A 15,864-nucleotide genomic window follows, 5' to 3' on the forward strand; every position below is an offset into this window, starting at 1 on the left:
CAGAACTGATATTGCAGCTTCTTCTTTACTGGGAGCAAGTGGTAGTATCCATGATTTTTGTTTCCAGATGGTTTTTTCCAGAGGAGGAAACAGACCCCTGAGCAAAAATAAAATTAAATTCACGATACTAATTTGATTGCAATTTAGTTACTAGTTTTGCTTCAACTCTCACAGCCTCAAAAAACAAGAAAAAAACCTTCTGAATTAAAGTTACTCTGGCTTTTTATATTTAAGTCAGTATACTTGAAAGGAAAAATCTGTCTTTTCCCTGGGAATGTTGCAGGGGTGATGACAATGGCATGTTTATATTTAAAACAGCCAATATGTAAATGGTCTTTGAGATTGTTGAGGACAGTCAGGTATTTCTGCACTCTCCAAATTAAACTTTTTCTTAGGCCATTTAGGTTATACAAGTCCCACATTACTCATTGAATGTGTTCCTGCAGTGTAGAAAATGTGGAGGTAAAGGCTATTCAGAAAGTTGAATCTGTTCCATGTTTTGTTGCTTTATGATGTTATTGTAAATGAAAGGTTTTATTTTTTTTTAGACTGGTTTGTTACTGGTTTGTTTTTAAAACTGTAAATATCTGTGCAATCATTTGGAAACCTGGAGAAGTTGTCTCTGTTTATTTGAAACTTACATCTGAATTAAATAACATTTAGCATAAGCACCCATTCTTCAAAATGGTTAATTGTTAGTTAGCTAGACTAAAATAAGAGTTTGAAAACAAAGTGAAAATATAATTTTATCATTTAAATTCTGTTAGGCAAGTTTCTGCTAGGTTTGTTTCTAGGTAGGACTGAAATTTCATTTTGGTAATTTGTGCCTGAGAGGTGACATATGGCAATGGGTTGCTAAGTGTAGACCTTTCATAAGTTTAGTCATTTAGGAACTGCCATGAACCAGAGTGACCTGAGGACAAGGTTTTTGCTTGTCAAAAAAGCCATTTTTGTGCAGTTAGGTGGTGCAGCCAGGCCCAGCTGGAGACTGACAGAGCAGGTCTCAGTCTCTAGCCAGGTAGTAGCAGTAGTAGCTCCACACAAGAGCAAACTCCAGTTAGTCAACTAAATTTTGTGGTAAGAATTGAAGCACAAAACCTGGGGCCTACGACAAGCTCTTGCCTTTAATTGTGAGAGTGCCTTCAATATTTGTTTGCACATTAAAAAATTGAAGTTTTTCAGCTCACATAACTATCAAAATTAGGGCGCCCCCAGCTCAGGAAATTATTGGCATCTGATTCCATTGGTTCAGAAGGCTAAACAATTGCTTTATTAAACTATATTATATTACATTATTCTACACTATAACTATACTACAAAAAATACTAAAGAAAACTCATGACTGTCTCGAGACAGCCAGAACACAGCTTCGAGCCAATTGGCCAAGGAAACAAAACAATCCTCAGCAGAATCCAATTGACAAATCACTTCAGGTAAACAATTTTCCCAACACATTCCACTTGTGCAAAACAACAGGAGCAGCAAGTAGAGATAAGAATTGTTTTTCTCTTCTTCTCTTTGTGCTTCTCCAGGAAAAAACCCTGAGAGAGAAAATTATGTTTTTCTCTGCTCAGAGAATGTGAATGCCACTTACAATAGTAACTACCTTACTTGCATCCAAACACTCCTATGAAAACACAAATTTCAGAATTATAACACAAATGTACCTTAGTTATTGGTGTTTTGTTTGTGTAAGTGAAGCTCAAACCAATATTAAAAATAAATTGCTTCTTGATATTTTTTTTTTTTAACAAGCTAGTTTGATTAACTTTTTAGATTACTGAGGTCTAAATATCCCAGGAAATAGAATCTGACTGAGATGGGATTTGAGGACTACATGCAGGGGGATGCATTATGGGTTTTGCTAAATGTGAAATGGAATTTCAGGCCATCTCTTAATTTCTTGAAGATGCAAGTCTTATTTGTAGTCTTAAATGAATACATCACTGCAAATTTTGTTGGAATGTATCTTGGGAGACTATTGTGATAAATGGCATAGATGCAGATCTTTTATGTCATTTATCTGAGGTAACTAAAAGCCTCAAGGTGAAGGGGACATCAAGAATTTTCTGCTAGTGGCAACTGGTTGTCATAATTTCTGAGAAACTAATAAACTAAGGTTTTAATTGAAAGGCTGCCATACTAAAGCTTTGGTTGTTATATAAGCAGATATTATACAAAAAAAAAAAACCAACCAACCAACCTATCCTGGAATGTTCTCTACAGTATCTTAGGGGAAGGATAGTAAGGCTTTTTAATTCAATCCATGTCAGTTGAAGGTTTTTTCATGTTGAGCAAGTGACATCTTTCCTAGAACTGTAACCATGGAGGACAGAGTTGCACTCTGTTGATTTTCTGACCTTCCCTCCACTTCCTCAAATACTACTTTTAGTCTGTAGCCTTCTGAAGCCAAAAGAGCTCTCAATATCTTTTGTTCTTATGTTCTTCTTCTTAACCATTTTTTTCCCTTCTGTGATATTTTATCTGTTTATTTTCCTTCTGGGAACCAGTGTCATCTTAATTATCTGGCTTCTCTTCCTTTGCTAATCTCCTCCTTCCCTTGCCAGATTCTTCTTTCATCGGTTTCCTCCTCTTTTGTCTTCAGCATTTCTGGTTTATTTTCACTTTTCTGCTATTTCAGAAAGATTTTCTGACCTTGTACGTTGTGCACTGTGCTAGGCCCTACTCACAGTACAGCACTATTTACAAGGAGCTTAAAAGCATGGGAAACCAAAATAGTAATGAAACCTCTTTCTGGTTTTGCCACAGAATTTCCTCACAACCAGGAAGGCGTGATAAAATTCCTTTGGTCTCACTGTGCTTACCTTTCTGGTAGTAATGCTGTCAGCCTTCTTCAGGTGAAAAGTGAAAGTTTGAAATGTGGTTTTGATTCTGCGTGAACAAGGCCATTGAACCACTTAAAACAACTTACTGTGGGTTCCCCATGTCTGCCACTGAGCACTAGTGAAATTCTGGGTGCTTTGATTTACTTCATTAGGTGATTACTGCTGTATAAAGTGTTCCTTTTATCCTCTCTGAGCACCTGGTGTCTTGGTTTGAAAAAGACAGGTGTCCACTAAGGGAGGCAGGAGCCTTCCTTGAAATGGAAAATGTAAACCGCCTCCCTCCAAATTATTATAATTTTTGAAAATAAGAGGCTCTCAGGAAAAGATATGGGAATAGGAATAACAGTTCTTTACTAGGAAAATTAAAAATACAAATGCAATAGTAGAAACAAACAACAAAAAAACCCCACTGACAGAGTTAGAATACCACCTGACACCCTGCTGGTCAGTGTTGATTGCAGTCTGATTAAATGGTGGCTGCAGTCCTCCTGCAGTGACAGGTGTGGTTCTGCTGAAACAATGATCCTGTAGAAGGGTGTAGTTTTCTTTTGAACATTCAGTGGTAGTGTAGATGGTCCTGATCTTCCTCTGGGAATCCAGTGGAAAAGGCTGCCTGTGGTGTTCCAAATCCCAGATTATATCCAGGTAGGAATGCTTGGCTACTCCCCTTGAGCAGAGCATCTCAGGATGGGATGATGTAATTTTATCATTGTGAGACTCAATGACCCATTGACAGCAGATGTCTCCCCAGAGGGAGGGTTGATTGTGAAAGCCAATAAGAAAAACTGCTCAATTAACAGAAGATAACTGCCCCACCTCTAACAGATGATAACAGAACATACAACCCCACCCACATCTTGCAACCCAGGACACCTGGGCAGCTGTAGGAAGCACTCGACTGTCTTTCCAGTTTAAGTCCAGCTTGTTTCATTAAAAAAGCAAAATGACCACAAGTGGGGCACCCCACAGGTGTGCAGGTCTGTGCTCAGGGTGAACTTCTCCCAGCACTCAGCCTTGCTGTGTTTTCCCATCACACGAGAGCCTGCCTCCCCCTTGGTGACACCGGGATTGGCAGCTCCATGAAGCTCCCAAACGTAGCTCACAGCAAGTGACTGTGTTGTGTGGCTTCTTCCCTCAGAATCAGCAGCAGCAGAATCAGCATCAGCAGCAAGCAGCAGCTCAGCAGCAGGCGCAGGCGGCGCCGCAGCAGCCGCAGCCGCAGCAGCAGAGCAGCAGCCAGACCAACGGGACGGCGGCGGGCGCCGGTGCGGCAGGAGGGGGCGCGGGCGCGGGGCTCCAGCACAGCCAGGACTCCGGCCTCAACCAGGTGCCTCCCAACAAGAAACCACGCATAGGGCCTTCAGGCGCTAACTCAGGCGGGCCTGTCATGCCTTCAGATTATCAGGTACCTCTGGAGATTTTGCTGCTTCTGATACTGTAGGGCCGAGGGCCAAAATGACGTTTTCCCCCCTTCCCAGCTGCAAGAACAGACCTCATTTTCATGAATTTTTGATGTAACCTGAGGCATGCTGAGGTTTTGTTCTGTGATTAGTAATTTTCAATAGAATACCAGTTTGAGTTGTACCTACTGCACCCTGTAAAGTGTTGAGGACTAGTCCACTCCAGGAAAGCACTTAAATATTTGCTTAACTTTAGAGTAATCTTGCTGAAGCCAGTGGATGTAAATGCTGCACTGAATCAAGTTCAGGATACTCGAGTATTGGCAGTATTGAGTCCCAGATGAGGCGCAGATGTGAGACAATCCTGAGAAGGAGAAGCAAAGTTAGAACCAGGCTCTCCCATTTAATTCCTCCTATTGCCACATGTATGAAGTCATTCTGTAGTTTATTCTGGTATCTTTCTAAGACTACTTCTAATGTTAAAGAAAAAAAATGCATGTAAGCACAGGAATGACAGTTTGGTTCATCCATTTGATTCATGCCAGACCAGGGCACAAAGACATGCACTGTTTCTAATGTGATCAAAGTAAAACAGATTTCATGGTTTTTTGGTACAGTAGCATTCATAAGGAGAAGCACTATCACTGAATATTTTTTTAATTTGCATACTTGTCTTTGCTACTAGAATTATATTTTCCACTGAAAAAGTGACTTAGATTAAATATAGAAAGCATTGAACTTACCAGGATCTTCAGTACTTCAGAGTTTATGCTTGCTGGAGCAGTAATTAGTTGAAAGAAAAATAAAAAAGAAAGTTAGATATTAAAGGTAAATTTTAAATTATGCTAGGAATTCTGTCTGCTTGTAGCCTCCAAGAGGGTCTCACCTTGGAGAATGGTCTTTTCAGGCCGCTTTAAAGTTAAAATAAGTAGGGTTTAAGACACCAGCTCTATAGTTGTATTGACTTAGCCCTCCAGACCTTCTCCACAGACAATTGCCAGACATATTTCTCCCATTTTTAACTCCTTTAGTTACAAATTGTCATGAAGGCATTGAGGGCAATTTAAGGGGAAGGATGTCTAGGTTTCTTTTTTGAAAAGTTCAACACAGGCTTGAGGACTGGACAGAACAGTACATCTGTCTGCACAGTATTTATGGCTGGTCTGGTTTGGTCTATACTTTGAGGACTGGTGTGCTGCATTTGATGATATCTCTTATAGAATTCTTATCCAGTTCTCTGAATTGTTGGCAAACTTCCCCCTTACAAGTTGCTAGTAGTCTAAATATTCTTTTTTTCAGGTTTTTTTTGCCCTCTGTGACACTTTCCTTCTAAACTTTAACAGCACAGGCATCAAAATCATGATCTGTATGTTTCTTTTACGTCATTCACTAAATTGTAGGGTCTGATTATCCATTTTTACACTTATGTTTGGCTATCTGCCTTTAACTTCTATCTATCTTCTGTTCCAGAAAGGAATGTCTGCAATTTGTCCAAGTCTGACTTTATTAAAAACAAATTCTCATATGTGAAACAAAAATAAGCATGGGCAAGTTAATGCATTCTTCTAGTCTTAAGGCAGTAATTTTACTCCATTTTATCTTATTCAGAAGATTCTCTTTGCTTTGAGTTTCCTTTAGCTTGTGGTCTGAAGTCTCTGTTGAAGCTTTTGTTGTCATTCACCAGCCTCAATCTATGTTGCTTCCACAAATGACAGTGCAAAACTCTTTTGTTGAATTTTACTGAACCTTTCTTATGTGACCTTGGGTATTTTCCTTACCATGACGAGCTAATGCTTTTCATCCAGAAAGAGCAGCTATAAAATCATAGAATTTATCACAATTCTTTTTCTTTTCCATTAGAAGTTGAAAAACTTCCCCAAATTTTGAGTAAAATTTCAGGTTTCAGACACTGTGTAACACAACCAGCCTTATCATGGGGTTGTGGTGAGGTTTACCTTGCTGGACAGTCTCCTGTCCATTGAGCAATACTCATGCCAAGTGATTTTGCATGTTGCATTATTGGGCAGCTCACGATTAATTCTGGATGGGAAATGGTTATGATAATGAAAGGGCATATTCAACAGGCTGCAGGTTGCAAGATCCACAAATTTGTCTTGCTGAGGTTGGAGTCCACTGAGCTGACAGTCCCAAACTGTGGAGGGGAAAAAAAAATACTCAGGAAAATGAGTGGTAGGTTATGTACATACACATACCCATTTTTAAGCAGTTGTCCTTGTTTGCAGTAGTTAAGGTATCAGGTTAAATGACTCACTTAATATTATATTATTTAATCTTAATGGATAATTTTTCATTTAGATAAATTAAGTAGAAGTCATGGTTGTCTTTTTCTCAAAAAAGAATAAAATGTTTATAACGTTTATTATTGCCCATCTTGAGACGGGTGTTTGTAGTCTTAGCATTAATAGCATTTGCATTAATAGCATTTACAATAAAGATAGATGTAAGTTTAAGAAACATGAATTTTGAAAGTGAGTGCTCTCTTTGTCTCTTGTGCATTTTTTCTTCAGAAAATGGGTATGTACATACTGTACTTTTAGGTGTCTCCAAGGGTTCTTGTGTATTTTGTGTGCTGTGTTAAAGCTGATTGCAGATCAGAATGATGACTAGGGTTTTATGGGATCCTAAATAATAGCAGTGTTTAGTCACTTTCCCCAGCAGTCATGTTTTATTGAGCACCAGAGAGGTTAAAAATTTCCTGAGCTGCGTGTTCCTAGCAGGCTGGACCTGTTATGATCATTCCTTTGATCCCTCTCTTTTTTCCTGCAGCACTCCAGCTCGCGCCTGAGTTACCAAAGCAACATTCAGGGATCTTCTCAGTCCCAGAGTACAATGGGCTATTCCACATCGTCTCAGCAGAGCTCTCAGTATCACCAGTCTCATCAGTCTCACAGGTACTGAGGGGCCTGACAGGCTGCACTCAGAAAGGAATGGACTAGAAGCCAGAAGACTCCAGCAATATGAAGTTCATAACGATGAGAAGACCAAAAATACAAACTATGATGCAGAATTAAAATTCATGATGATAAAAGGAAAACTTCACTCACTGAAGACTTGCCCCATCCCTGCCCCATCCCCATCCCTTTATTGCCATAAAGGAGATTCTTGTGAAGTTTTCCTTCCTTCCTGCCCTTGCATGTGCTCCATTGTGGTTACTCTAATGAACCCTTCTGATCTGAACCCAGCACTTAACTTCTTTAACCTTTGGAATTTTGAAGGATTCCTGGTGCACCTTCCTTATGCTGTAGTGATTGCCATAAATCTGTCTTTTCAATCTCTTTGATGGGATTTTGAAGTTTTAAAATCTTGAACTCCCAGGCTTTCAAGCTTGTATATAGTTAGTTTTATACTAGGCAAACCAGTTTAGCTATACAGGTATATTGCACCTTTTTAAAGCACTATGTTATTTTCACAGGATATTACTGTTTTGCTCATGGATGTCAAGAACAGCAAAATTTTACTGTTCCAGAGTATTTTACTATTCTGTTTTTATTAGTCTAGTTTTCAGGCAAAGTATTAAAAATAAAAAATTTTAAAAATTAATAAAATGTAAAAAGAAAAATGAAAAAAGAAAAAAACCCTCCCAAGTCTCTGCAGCGACAGATATGCTTCATGCTACTGGACTGAACGCCACACAGAAGATTGCTGATATTTCTTAACTCATTCACATTGAATTCTTGAAATCACAGTGATCATGCTCTGACTAGTTTTAAATTAAGCATTACTTTAAATGAAACCAGGACAGTCACATGAAAAGGAGATGCTTTCAGGATCTGTTGGAACAGAAGAATGGAATGTCTTCCCAGGCTGGACACCAAAATAGTCAGGAAAATGTATTTACTGCCTTCAAGTCTCAGTAGGAATGTGGATGACGGGCTTTTTCTGTATTTCTGCGAAGTAGCTTATTAATGTGTGTGAGAGTTCTATAAATTTAGCTTGCTTTCACATTTCTGAGTCAGTTCTCAAAATTTAAAGGTGACAGAAATACTAAGACTTGCAAAAACAAATGCATTTAATCATTTTATGTTAGAATTTATAATTAAGAGAAATTATTGTGCAGTTTGAAAAGCATGTTGAAAATTGTTCCTTTTTCTTGTTTATAATGCATATTCTGTCCCCCTCACATTGCTGTGATTAACCAGATTAGTTACACCAGATGCGCTTGATTGCACTGAAATGTTTCTTTTTCCCTAGAGCAAACATGTTTTGATTGTGCCTGAGGGACTGTAAGTGGATGGGTAGCTGGCAGAAAATCCCTAGTAATTAAGCAAGAGTTCAGAAGCATAATCAGAGGATTATTGTCCAACTTCTGGAACCACAGTTATTCAGAGAGACACAACATGTAATTTGGGACAGCTTCGTTTTTGCTTCAGCCTTCAGAAATAAGGCTGGCTCTTGTGGCAGAAAACCTAGAGGAATGCATTTAGAAAGCTACTGGCAGTGTAACATCAGAGAGCTTCTACAGCTGGTGTCCAGAGAAGAGGTGACAGGAGTTCAGGTGTAAATGGTCAGTGGTAACAGGTTTTTATACTGCAGTGTTCTCTTCTGTCCTGTGCCCGCACAAAAAAAATGGTGTACCATTGCACATTCACACTGAAGTTGTGATCAGATGTAGCAAGATGAGTAGGTCTGTTTGCTCTGAGGAGAACACTTTTCATCACATACATGGTTCTTCTGGATTTGATCCCAGTCATCTTCAATGCCCCTTCCTCCTCAAATTTGTGCTGTTTTCCTGCTTTGTGTGAGCAGTTGGCTTGCTTTGGCCATACCTACCATCATGTGATTTTGACAATACCCAGCTGCTCCAGAAAAGCAGCTAAAACCTGCTTTTGTCATTAAATGGATTAGAAGGTGGTGAAAAACTAAATGAAGCAATTGAAGGGAAAAATTCTTTCTGGGGAAAAATAATATCCCAAAGGATACTTTCAACGTATAACCCTTGAAATGCTACATTTTATACTTACTGTAGTACTGTGAAAGGACAGGTTTTAATTGTTCCTTCATTTCAGTGACTGTGGGGTGACATTCTTTCTGTCTCCCCCCTTACTGATGTTAGGATGAGGTACTTTTGATCAAATGGGTATTTGGCCAATGCTATTAAGTAACACTACTTTTATACTTCTGCAATTTGAATGTCACATTTCTGGAAATTAACTTAGGGCAGAGTGATTTTTGTCCCTTCATGTTCTTTTCATCCTTCTGTTCTCTCAAAAGTATTTTGTCTTTTCTATTACAGTTATCTAACGTTTTTTTTCCCTGCTGTGACCTGCAGCTGATCATCAAAATTCATACAAGATCAAGAGGTGGCAGGGGACCATTGGTTAATTAAGGTGGGCTCTTGTGCCAGTAAGGCAAAATCATGGTGTAGATTAATCTGTATGTAGAGTGTGAAACTTCACAGCAATGTAAGGTGCTTTAATTGAGTGAACTTCCAGCTTCTAGAGTGACTGCCACAACCTCTCTCAGCTGCACTTGCATTTCTTGTCCTGGTTGGGTCGATAGATGACCACATGCCACTCCTCTCTCTAGCTTTTATGCGCACAGGTGAAGCCGAGGTGTCTTCCTCCAAAATTCATAGCTGGGAGGAGAGGGAATAAAACAACAGCACTGGCTGCAAAATGTAGGCTCGGCACACTCTTGTAGTTTCTTCACTGGGGTGAAATAATTTGCCTTTTCTTGGGAGCTTGATGCGTGCTGCCAGGGTTGGTAGCAGTCTAGTGGAAGAAGCCTTGCTGCCTAGGGTTATCCCATGAGGTAAAAACTCTCCGCTTTCAGAAGTGAATTGTGCAGTTTGTCGTGGGAAACCAGGACCACGTCATTTTTATGGGGTTTTTTTTGCCTTCGCAGTTTCTTTATTACTCAGCTCTGTCTCTGTCCATAACCTATAGACCCTCAGCAAAGTGTTTCACACCTGTACTGAGAGGCGCAGAGCTGTCTTCTCCATCCTGGTGGGAGAACAGGCTGCTGAGCACAGCTTTTCACATCGTGGCTCAGAGGAAACAAACACGTAGGGAATTAATGGGATGAGCAGCCTGCTCCTCATTGGTGAAGTTTACGTAGCACAAACTGCACAATGAAGGAAAAATATAGGGAAAGCTGCGACTCCTGCACTGTATCTGTGACACTGTATCTGGGGAGGGGGAGGGAAGCGCATTCGTAGCGGGAGGGGTGGCGGGAAGCTAGAAGTGTTCAAATATGTATGATATTTTATATAAACATAATAAGCTTAGTTCCCCTTCATAATCTTCAGGAATGGTACTTTAACACCATTAAGTAAAGAATTGTTTTAGGATTAAATAAATGTATTGTACATAAGGCCATACGTAATCTTCTAAAAATGTCGCCAGACAGGAGCGATGTGTATTACAATATGAAAAAAGTCCTTTATGCACTGTTATCTCCTAAATATTTAGTAGTAAATTAATGCTATTTAATATTTTTAAAGATTTGTCTTGTGTAGACACTAAAAAGTATTACACAAAATCTGGACAGAACATGTCCTTTTTAACAGCAATTTAAAGAACTTTTTATATATGTAAGGTAGTAACTTTTCAAATTGTTCTAGTTGTATATTCCCATGTTTACTATTTGTGGAGGTGTGCCTGTCTCTACTCAGTTATTTTTTTTCCTAATAATTTCATGCACGCATCTTTCATTTTTGTAGTTTCCATTAGAAATTACTGTGTATGCGCCTGGTGCTGCCACAAAACTTTCGCGCTCTAGATCTGTGGTCGCCGCATTCAGTAATGCCCGTGCCAATGGGCTACCAAAACCACGAAGCAAAATACTTGTTTCTCATTCTAGAGTTGAGAGTTTACTGCTTTTAAGTTGTCCTGATGTCACTCTTGAAATGACTGTTAAAACTAAGCTATGAGTTCATTGCATTTATTTTATATTCTTGGTTGAAATGAAATGGAATTGACTTTGCTTCAGTGTGAATTTTTTTAATAAAATAATATACATTTGTAATAATAATAAAAAGTTCAAATCAAATAAGAGTGCAGAAAAGTTTTTGTAAACGTCAACTTCGGGCTACCAGTAGGGAAAATACAGCCCACAAAATTGCAGTTGTAATTATATTTAGGATGTTTATGATATCATAAGCCACAGAAAACAAAGCTTGCAAAACCTCAGAGTTGAAATTGAAGTTTTTAAAATGCCCACGAGGATATTCACAGCTATGTGTCTATCAAAATAGAATGAAGCCTTATGGAAAGCAGGATTGATGGAGTGTTCTCTTAGGTTTTGATCTCTCCTTGTAAGCGTACGGGTGTGCCAGGCTGATGGCACTTGTTGAAATTCATTATTACTTGCATGACAATCCTGTAGATGCATCTTCTGAAAAAGAAAGCTGGTTTACTCTGTTCTGGAAATAAATGCTTTCCTGCTTTCTCCTCCTGCTGGATCTTGGAGCATTTCAAATATTTCAGGTGGCAACATGGAAAGTATGAGCTAGAACATTACTGGTGTGTTTTCACAATGAGATTTTGTGTGCTTTGCTTGTCTGCGTGTTTCGGTTCCATCAAACTTTGGATGGATGGATGGATGGATGGATGGATGGATGGATGGATGGATGGATGGATGGATGGATGGATGGATGGATGGATGGATGGATGGATGGATGGATAACTTCTTCCAAAAATCCCAGTAGTCTTTTCCACAACAGTTGCATGGGTAAGAATGCTTGGGATTTACTTGCACTGCCCATTGCTTTAAGAAAGAGGCTTTGTTTTTTGATGTGCCTTTTACACAAGGGTGGGAATGGGAGTGGCCTTTTGACAAAAAGCTTTGTCTGCATCTCTGACACCTCAAGGCAGCCTCACTGCAACTGAATATTCCCCAAATCTGTAACTCTCAGGGTTTCTGCTTCTGTTGTCCTTTTGTTGATACAATTGTGCTTAGTAAACAACTTTGACTTGCATGTTTCTAACACCTCCTATGCCAGCTCTGTCTCAATCTCCGTTCTTTTACAGCACATCTCTCTCTGTTTTTCCTACCTGGTCGTTCAGTTTACAGTCTAATCTAGCCTGATCATATTGATCTGAATTAATGGTCTCCCTTTTTTGTCCTTGACAGCTAAACAACTTTGATTTCACAGCCACTGAGAAATTTGCAGAGTGGGTTGTTTATTAGTCGTTTGCCTTGACTTGTTGCTTCTTGCTTTGTGTTATTGCCCTGGCTCTGCCATCTCTGTTGCATTAGTTGTAAAGCTTCTCTCTTCACTTGCTCATGACTGCCAAAGCCTGCTGTTACACCATCCCTCTTACTCAAATCAAGACATTATGTAAGTTATTTCTTGGTCTCATTGTCCCACCGGGTCAGCCTCTGCACCCTTCATTTTCAGACTTCTAAATAAGCATTTTAAGGCTCTGTTTCCAATTGCCCATTGTTTCTGAAGAGAAGTTGCATAAAATTCTGAAAAAGTCAGTCCTTGGTGTCTTCTGCACCCCTCCTTAAAGCCCCCTGGTGCTGATGTATACAGAAGTTTAGTGTTTTACACTACTGGTGTGCAAGGAGTCATATCTATTGTGTGAATGAAAACTGTTCCACTATTCGTTTGGCCTTCCAGTCTGTCTGCATCCATCACCTCCCTGCATGTCCCTTGCAGGCTCCCTGTGACAAGAACAGGCATTTTGTTCTGATACAGTAGTTTCATGACTGAGGCTTGCAGCACTCTGGAATATGACTAATGATCACTGTAATTTTATAGTGTTTTACTGCTGGACAATACAATAGTAGTGTTGCCACTTTCCATGTGCTATTTCAACACAAGAAGCATCATGTTAGTGCTAAACTCCAATTTAATTTGGCTAATCACAGAACCTGAGCAAGCAGTGTTCCAATAGCTAGCAAAGGTTAATGATGGTGGTCTTGTAATGTTGTTTTAACAGGTAGATTTGGCTTTTTTACTTTTCAGGGAGCTTCATATCCTTGTTTATGATCACAGAAAAAAACAGCAGCTTTGGCTTATTTTGGTGGGTTTATAGTAATTTAGAAAGTTGTTATTGCATAATTACGACAATGATTTTTTTCATTTGCAAGAAATATTTATTAGAACGGCAGTTGTTGAGGTAGATTAAAATCACCAACAAGGTTATGAAAGATGTGTGTACAGTCATAGAGGAGCTGCTGAAATTGCTGGGGGAGTACCACAACTGTTATGTAACAGATTGCCAAGTTAATCCAGAGTAGGTGTTTAAAAAATTATTATTGTTATTATTACTATCATTATTATTGCAAGTCTGAAAGTAATACTAACCTACCTAATATTTTTTATATAATGTACTTGCCTTGGAATAGGACCAATTTTTCCAGCTTGGTGTATTGGCGTACTGCTATGTGTATTTTAGGGTCTGTAACAAGCCATTTCTATGATTTTGTGTGTTCTTTGGAGCCTTATGAAGAGGACAGCCTGAGAGTATTTAACTTCTACATGTGCATTGCATGCACAGTACATGTGGCTGAATGAAGTATTCAGCAATACATTCACTTAGCTAAAATGTCTTATAATGTTGTTCAGTAAGAAGTTGTTTGAATAAAGCTGGTATATGAAATCATTACAGAAAGGATACCTTTGCCCCAGTCCATTCCCAGAAAGGATTTTTGCTTTTGCTTGCACTGTCAGTAAACATGGTAAATAAATTAGTAAAGGAAAATATTTAAATATTACTTTAAAAAATAATTATTTTCTACTGAATCTTGGATATGATGTGATAGCCAGCAATAATATATTTTATATCATCTCCATCCCACAAGACATCATGTCTCAAATACTAAAAAACCTGGTATGTGAAGTACTGAAGAAAGGCATTCTTCATACCTATCAGCAGCAGACAAATTTTTAATTATGAACCAAATAGGCCAAGTGATGTATGGCCCAGACATCCTTTCTATGGCCTGCATGTAAGCCTACACTGGTAAGATTCTTCCCTGTATCCACAAATAGGAATTCCCTGGGATGTTGTGGAGGGGAAAGAAGGAATAGAAGCATGCAGCCTTTAGATTTTGTAAAAAAGTTTCAATGCTATCAAATTTAGGTATCTGAAGTTCTCCAGTTCATAATGAGATTCTAAATACTTTTAAGTATAAATTTTTAACATCTGTTAAAAATGTTTTCTGCCCTTGTCTGGGCAATGGGGCACAGCCCTGCTCTGAAAAGATAACCTCAACTCTGCATGCATGACCTAGTCAGGGGTACGGTTGTCAATTCAGTCTTGCAGACAATTTACACAGTGGACACAACTTTAACCTGTAAGCTCGGGTCACACAGGTCTGTGGAAAAGCAATCAGCTTTTACAGAAAACATACTTCCTTGGCTGAAAGGTGAAACAGAGAACCACAAAATTAAAGGCTTAAAGTCTTATGCAAAGGGCTCCTGTGGCCCCCCAGTTTGACAGACAGTATTACGAGATGATTGTAAATTATCAGATCATATAATTGCTGCAAGACTGTGCAATTCTAAAACATCTATTGTTCTGAAACATCTTGCCATTGTCTAGTATGATGTGGAATGAGTAATTTGTGAAAGTGTAATTATGATTTTCGGTTTTCAACCTTTTGTAATTGTATTACTTGTTTTTGCAGTAGTACAGGAGAAAGGACAGTTTCCAGTAGTTTGGTTTTGGCAGTAAAACTCAGAACATTAATTTGCTAAGGAAGAGGAACCAAAGGAGATCAAGCGTCTCCCTTGCTGGTGTCAGTCCTTCCACTGCAGCAGAGGAGACTCAAGAAGGCAGATCATACCATGACATTGTGTAGTAACTGCAACACTTGCTTTTGAAAGAAATACTTATGAGTGCAGCATCACAACCATAGAAAGTATACCCAGCAAATTTGATATTAGTTGGACACCTTTACAAAATTCCCTGCACATAGCAAGCAGACTGACTTGATCATGTCAAGAAAGTTATAGACTTTGGTTTTGCCTACCCATAAATGCATGAAAATCTGCATAGTTTGTGGTTTCAGAATAATGGCAATAATGGAGCTTTTCTTTAGGCATCTGAAAGTTTTCTTGTAGCTTGCAGTATCCCACAAGCATAGAAATAAATCCCTACTCATTTAAGAAACAATGGGGACATCTACTAACACACCCTGGTGGTATGTCCCAATGGGGATTATCAAGAGTTGCTTCTACATCATGCTGCCGCTAGATGAAAGCTGGAAGTCCCCTGTGACTTTGAAACAGTTGGTTCTGTAAAGTAGGAAGAAAGCAGCTTTTCTTATAATCCAGAGCAATATTAGAGGTATTTTAAGAGCATTTGAGTCATCTGAGATTGTGACATGTATCATATTTGAACAGTGGCCGTACACTTCCAACTCCAATAACTCAGTCTCGCACGATAACATTTACATATTTTCTGTGGAGACATGCTCAACTGTGACTTGCTAACTTAAATCTTATGAAATACTTGTCAGTGGTTCGTGTGTGCTGGAGGATGCTCTATCAGCTCTATCAGCACCAGGCATATTCTCTTCCCACCTATCATGCCAAGCTCATAAATCAGTTGCAGTGCGTCATGCTTTTATTAATACACAGTGGCTGTACTATTCCAAGACTGCATTATCACTGCTGCTTCTCGTGCATCAGAGATGTGGTA

General features: G+C 39.0%; 1 protein-coding gene across 1 annotated transcript in view; it reads left to right on the forward strand.

Annotated features, from left to right (window-relative positions):
- CDK19 (cyclin dependent kinase 19) overlaps positions 1 to 10,036 on the forward strand; it is a 118,372-nt gene extending 108,336 nt beyond the window's left edge. Inside the window, exons 12-13 of the mRNA XM_018917479.3 lie at positions 3,985 to 4,251; positions 7,034 to 10,036. Coding sequence (XP_018773024.3) covers positions 3,985 to 4,251; positions 7,034 to 7,165 — 399 coding nt within the window. The 3' untranslated portion in view covers positions 7,166 to 10,036. The remainder of the gene's footprint in view (positions 1 to 3,984; positions 4,252 to 7,033) is intronic.
- Positions 10,037 to 15,864: the final 5,828 nt, after the last annotated feature.

Source organism: Serinus canaria, chromosome 3 (genome assembly GCF_022539315.1).
Source record: "Serinus canaria isolate serCan28SL12 chromosome 3, serCan2020, whole genome shotgun sequence".
NCBI classification, from domain to species: Eukaryota; Metazoa; Chordata; class Aves; order Passeriformes; family Fringillidae; genus Serinus; species Serinus canaria.